We start from the raw sequence: 6,172 nt of genomic DNA, 5'->3' as shown, positions 1-6,172 counted from the left end.
TTCTGTGCCCTTAAATGGTTTGGATATGGTGCTAGGCATTCAGTGGTTAGAGACGTTGGGTTTAGTAGTTTGTGATTGGAAAAAGCGAACCATGGACTTCATTTGGGAGCAACAACCTAAGAAACTCCAGGGAATTGAAATTCCACCGATCCAAGACACCACATTACAGGGCTTCACTAAGGACTTTCAACAACAACAAGCTGTGTTTGCTTTATATTTTCAGCTCGAAGGACAGCAGAACAATGAGGAACTCTCATCAGATATGCAGGCATTGTTGGAGGAATATTCAAATGTCTTTGCTGCGCCTACCAGCTTACCACCTGCACGCGAAATTGATCACAAAATACCACTCAAAGACGGAACCGAAGCTATTAATGTGAGGCCATATAGGTACGCATATTTCCAAAAAACTGAGATTGAAAATCAGGTTCAAGACATGCTCAATGCAGGGTTGATTCGACCAAGCACTAGCCCCTTTTCTTCTCCAGTACTGCTAGTGAAGAAAAAAGATGGCACATGGTGATTCTGCACAGACTACCGAGCATTAAACGCTGCCACCGTAAAGGATTGTTTCCCAATTCCAACAGTAGATGATATGCTTGATGAGTTACACGGAGCTGCATTTTTTACTAAGCTGGATCTCAAGGCAGGATACCACCAAATACGAGTTAGCACCCCTGATATTCCTAAAACTGCTTTCCGCACTCACAATGGCCATTATGAGTACTTGGTTATGCCATTTAGGCTATGCAACGCACCATCGACATTCCAAGCAATAATGAACTCGATTTTTCGACCGTATTTGCGGAAGTTCATCTTGGTGTTTTTTGATGACATTTTAATTTACAATCCGACATGGGAGCAGCACTTGGAGCATGTCCAACTTACATTAGCCATCCTTCGGCAACACCAATTCTACGTCAAGATGAGCAAATGTGCATTCGGCAAATAAGAGCTAGAGTATTTGGGCCACATAATTACACATCGTGGAGTCAAAGTTGATGAAAAGAAAATTAAAGCAATGGTTGCGTGGCCAAGACCCTCCAACATTACCGAGCTCCGTGGATTCTTAGGCCTCACCGGCTACTACCGCAAGTTTGTTCAAGGGTATGGATTAATAGCTCGACCATTAAATAACCTCCTCAAAAAAGGGAAGTTTCAATGGAATGACGAAGCGGAAGCGGCTTTCTTAGCTTTGAAACAAGCCATGACATCCACCCCCACACTAGCCATGCCAAACTTTACCGAACCTTTCACCATTGAAACGGATGCATCGGGAAACGGAATTGGCGTTATTCTAACTCAACAGAATAGACCAATTGCCTATATGAGTCGAGCCTTGGGAATCACTAAGCAAATTTGGTCAATCTATGCAAAGGAAATGCCAGCCATCGTGGAAGCAATACGATTGTGGAGACCATATTTACTTGGCCGCAAATTCTACATCAAAACCGATCAACGAAGCCTCAAATTTTTCTTAGATCAGCGTGTTGCAACTCCGGAGCAGCAAAAATGGGTGGCCAAATTACTGGGGTACAATTATGAAATCATCTTTCGATCGGGTCGTGAAAACTCTGCTGCAGATGCTTTATCTAGGCGACCAGAAAACCCATTATTGGCTGCTCTTCATTTTTCAGAAGTGGATATTTGGAAGCAGATCCGCGAGGCCTCTAAATCAAATTCCTATGTGCAGCTTTTGGGAAAAAAGGCGGGTGATCCTCCTCATGGCAACTTGACTTGGCGTGATGGTTTGCTGCTTTACAAAGGGAAGGTTGTGGTGCCTGCTGATCACTCCTTAAGGGCTAAATTGTTGTATGAAGTTCACGATTCTAAAGTTGGAGGGCACTCGGGGATCCTTCGAACTTATAGAAGATTGCAGGCAACAATTTTATTGGCCAAAGATGCATAAAGCTGTTTAAGAGTATGTCCAGAAATGTGAGGTATGTCAACGCATTAAACCAGAGACCAAGGCACCGGCGGGATTATTACAGCCCTTACCCATTCCTGCACAGGTTTGGGAGGACATCACCCTCGACTTCATTGAAGGGCTGCCCACTTCTCATGGCAAAGACACAATTCTGGTGGTCGTCGATAGGCTCAGTAAGTTTGCCCACTTTATTCCCTTAACTCACCCATTTACGGCCAAAGTTGTTGCAGAAAACTTTATTGAGGGAGTTGTCAAACTCCATGGAATGCCAAGCTCCATCATCAGTGATCGCAACCCAATCTTCATCAGCAAATTCTGGCAAGAATTCTTCAAACTCTCCGGCTCCAAACTCATGCTCAGTTCAGCTTACCATCCACAAACAGACGGCCAAACTGAAGTTGTTAACTGCTGTGTTGAACAATATTTGCGATGCTTCGTTCACCAATGGCCGCGAAAATGGAGTACTTATCTCGCTTGGGTAGAGTATTGGTATAATACCACCTACCACGCCTCAACAAAAATGACACCTTACCAAGCTCTTTATGGCCGCCTTCCACCACTTATCCCAGCCTATCCAGAGGGCCTTTCCCCAGTTCATGAAGTGGATCAAATGCTCCTGCATCGTGACGAGCTACTCCACCAACTCAAGACAAATTTAGAGATTTCCATGAACCGAATGAAGCAACAAGCCGACTCCAAGTGAAGAGATATCCAGTACGCAGTTGGTGATCAAGTCCTATTAAAGCTCTGTCCATATTGTCAGCAAACAGTCTTCAAACGAGCTCATAAAAAATTATCCAACAGCTACTATGGACCCTATCCTATTTTGGAGAAAATCGGAGCAGTAGCATACCGCCTGCAATTGCCACCTACAACTCGAATTCACCCCGTGTTCCATGTCTCTTTACTTAAACCATACAATGGCACTCCAGCTGTCACTCCACTTGACTTACCTCCACTTGCAGATAATGGCGTCATAACCCTTGAACCTCAACAGATACTTGATACACGATGGATTAAGCGGGGCGACACCTTCATGGAAGAAAGCTTGGTGCATTGGAAGCATCTACCCCACGAAGAAGCCACCTGGGAGTCCACGGATACTCTTTGCCACCAATTTCTTCATCTGATGCTTGAGGACAAGCATCCTCTCCATGGGGTGGGCAATGATAAGCCCAGAAGATCCTGTCGGACCCCGAGGCCCAACTCACGCTATATGAACTGATGTCCATGTTCAGAAGCCAAGCCCATTTTTCCTACTTCAGCATCATTTCCTTTTATTGTATTGGCTGGTTTAATATTTGCTGGTTTACTTTTGTTTAGGGCAGTTATTAGCACGACTGCAATTCATGGGTAGTGGGTGAATGAGTCTCCTACAGACTCGGACACCATTAGCTTCATTTCAGTTGTTTCTTTGATGTATAACTTTGGAAAGAAGAGAATGGAAAAGGGAGATCAGAAGTTAATGAATTTGTGGTTCATTCTCACCCAAAGAGAATACTTTCTTTGTATTTGTTGTGCTTGTACTGATTGGGACCTATCACGCGGCCACCGGATCGAATCGGTGCCCGAGCTTCCCCTGGTGATCGGTGATTCAGCCGAGACCGTTGAGAAAACATCGGCGGCGATTGATATTTTGAAGCAGGTCGGTGCTTATCCTGATGCGGAGAAAGCGAAAGACAGCCACACTATTCATCCCGGGAAGGGTAAGATGAGGAACCGCCGATACATTTCTAGGAAGGGCCCCTTGATAGTCTACGGCATGGAGGGTGCAAAGCTCGTCAAGGCGTTCCGGAACATTCCTGGGGTTGAGGTCGCTAATGTAGACAGACTTAATCTTCTGAAACTTGCACCCGGTGGCCATCTTGGGAGGTTCGTGATTTGGACCAAATCAGCATTCGAGAAATTGGATTCAATCTACGGATCCTTAAAAAAAAAACTTCGGAGAAGAAAAATGGGTACTTGTTGCCCCGTTCAAAAATGGTTAATGCTGATTTGGCTAGGAATTCTCAACTCGGTCCCTTCTCCCCTTGCTTGTCTCAATCTCCGGCCAAGAAATCAGGATTTGGGTCTGCCAATTCCAGCCTCGATGCACCCAACTCTCCCCGGATTTTCACTGGCTGCCTCTCTGCCACCGAAATGGAGCTTTCTGAAGATTACACTTGTGTTATATCCCATAGACCCATTCTCTCTCTAGCATGGCATGCATGGCCACCTTTGGGTGGTCACTCTTAAAACCCACGTGCCTCAACCCTTTATTTTCATGCATGCCTTCAAAAAAAAAAAAATCTCTTTTATTTATTTATTTTTATTATTATTATTATTTTCCCTTGATTTTAAGCATTTTCCATCTTTTCAATAAAAAAATTCGCTGCAATTTTCTTTCCGGCAAGACACTTTCAAATTTTTTTCGATTTTTAAAATGTTTTAAAATAATTGTGAATTTGTTTTTGTAATTCTTAATTATAGAATTTGCGAAATTAATTCACTAAAAAATAAACGGGTTTTGGTGGGGGGCCCCAACATATGTGATTTCCTTATGATTGATTGATTGGTTGATTGCTATACATGCTTGATTTATTCCATTCTAATACGTGCATGCGATTATTCTGTGATTGTTTGTTAACATTTGTTTTCCTTGAAATAAATCAGTTCACCACTCAGGTACATTCCTCGCCTCTCATATTCATACGGGTATTCTATTTCGAGTTATATTCATTTAGTATCTACGCTCGACTAATCAATTGTCATGATTGCTTCATTTTATTAGTAGAGACTCATCTTTAGGGACTTAGAGGGGTGCTACAGTCTTAATCGTACCTTCCCAATAAGTAACCTGACCCCCGAACCCAATCCGGTTTTTCACAGACCACCTTTTCCAAAATAAAGAGTTACACTTAATGTTTTCTTTCTTATTTTGTTTACCCTTTAAAAATAAAACAAAAAATAAGTGACGACTCCAAGTCATTTTTTAAACAAAAAAATAAAATCATTTTTTCAAACGAAAATCGAGCTTCGCCATCGAGTGGAAAACGCATGAACGGAAATACGGGGTCCACATAGAGCTTTCTGTTTCTCTTGCAATTGAGAGTGCAAATTCTGGGGAGTCATCTCAGCTTAGACAGATAGCAGGTGTTTATTCCCAACATGGATTTAAAGTTGCACTCTCCTTACTTCTATCTCCAAGTATGAAGGCAGCATTCTTGTAATCCCCATCTGAGCACAAATTCCCATTTCCAATGACATTAAAGTTAACAACAGTAGCCTTCATTTTCACAAAATCTGTTTCAACTTGAACATTCATTCTCTCCTTGTTATATAAAAAGAAAATTATGTTCCAAAATTCTTCGTGGACTCCTTTTCCAAAGTCTGAATGTGCGGTAGGATCACTATGCACAAATCTCAAATTACCATACTCCCCATTCTCTAATTGATCACCCTTCCTTTTGTAGTAATCCCATCAGGAACTGATTTTTCCAAGCCATAATTCACGGTATTTTGGTCCAGCTTTTAGTCCAAGAGACACAGCTCTTTGATGGTCGAACTTCCCTTTAATCTCAGGCAATTCGCAAACATAAATTATGGAAATATCAATAGGCTGAACCATAGCACCAGCTTCGCTGTCTTGTCAGACTGAATATGGTAAAATTAATTCCTAAAGATGTCTCTTCTCCCTTCTATGCCTATTTTAAGCGGCACAAAGCAGAGGAAGGAGATATAATGGTTCGAATTTTGACTGATTCAACCCATTGTGTTTCTGGAACCCTGTTGGAGGAACTGGAGGTTATCATGTCTTGTCCTTTCAGATTCAAGGATGCAATCTTTACCGGCAGCACCAGAAGTAACAGCAGCAGCCACAACTACAGGTTCTGCTTGAACTGTTTGAGGTCTCGTATCATCTGAGATTAAAAGATCTTTTGGAACTAGACAATTTTGATTATTGGATGGAGTATCATCTTCACCATTAGCACCACTAGCATTGTCACGGATCTGCTGATGGGTTAGTGCAGAACCAGAATTTGCCAAAAGCTGATTTGGGACCCCCATCTGGTGAGGAACTCGAAGATAATCAGCATGGTTAGTAACTTCTTGATGAGGATGCACATAAGGCTGAAAATAAGCTATGGTTGCTGGAATAGTCATCCGGCATTGCTACTGTTTCATAGGCTCTTTAAAGCTTATATGAATGCTGCAAATCTTACCAGTATTGATGGCAATCAGCCAAGCTAGTGAGTGCAGCACTTC

The 6,172-nt window shown here is 42.4% G+C and overlaps 1 protein-coding gene and 1 pseudogene across 1 annotated transcript; both read left to right on the top strand.

Moving 5' to 3' along the window:
- The first annotated feature begins 1,021 nt into the window (after nucleotides 1-1,021).
- LOC117931996 lies at nucleotides 1,022-3,397 on the top strand. The gene is made up of 2 exons (XM_034853053.1): nucleotides 1,022-1,748; nucleotides 1,921-3,397. The coding sequence occupies exons 1-2, from the start codon at nucleotides 1,022-1,024 to the stop codon at nucleotides 2,628-2,630; spliced, it is 1,437 nt and encodes a 478-aa protein (XP_034708944.1). The 3' UTR covers nucleotides 2,631-3,397.
- Nucleotides 3,343-4,191, top strand: LOC117931635 (annotated as a pseudogene).
- The last annotated feature ends 1,981 nt before the right edge of the window (nucleotides 4,192-6,172 follow it).

This window comes from Vitis riparia, chromosome 15, assembly GCF_004353265.1.
Source record: "Vitis riparia cultivar Riparia Gloire de Montpellier isolate 1030 chromosome 15, EGFV_Vit.rip_1.0, whole genome shotgun sequence".
Taxonomy (NCBI): domain Eukaryota; kingdom Viridiplantae; phylum Streptophyta; class Magnoliopsida; order Vitales; family Vitaceae; genus Vitis; species Vitis riparia.
Note: the sequence above shows the minus strand (reverse complement) of the source record. Positions and strands in the feature narration are given on the sequence as shown.

Bases quoted from the DNA above. Each gene is read 5' to 3' on its own strand.
- LOC117931996 (XM_034853053.1), top strand. From the start codon at position 1,022: ATGGTTGCGTGGCCAAGACCCTCCAACATTACCGAGCTCCGTGGATTC. The intron at 1,749-1,920 runs GTTTGCTGCTTT...AAGCTGTTTAAG, and splicing joins CAACTTGACTTGGCGTGATG to AGTATGTCCAGAAATGTGAG.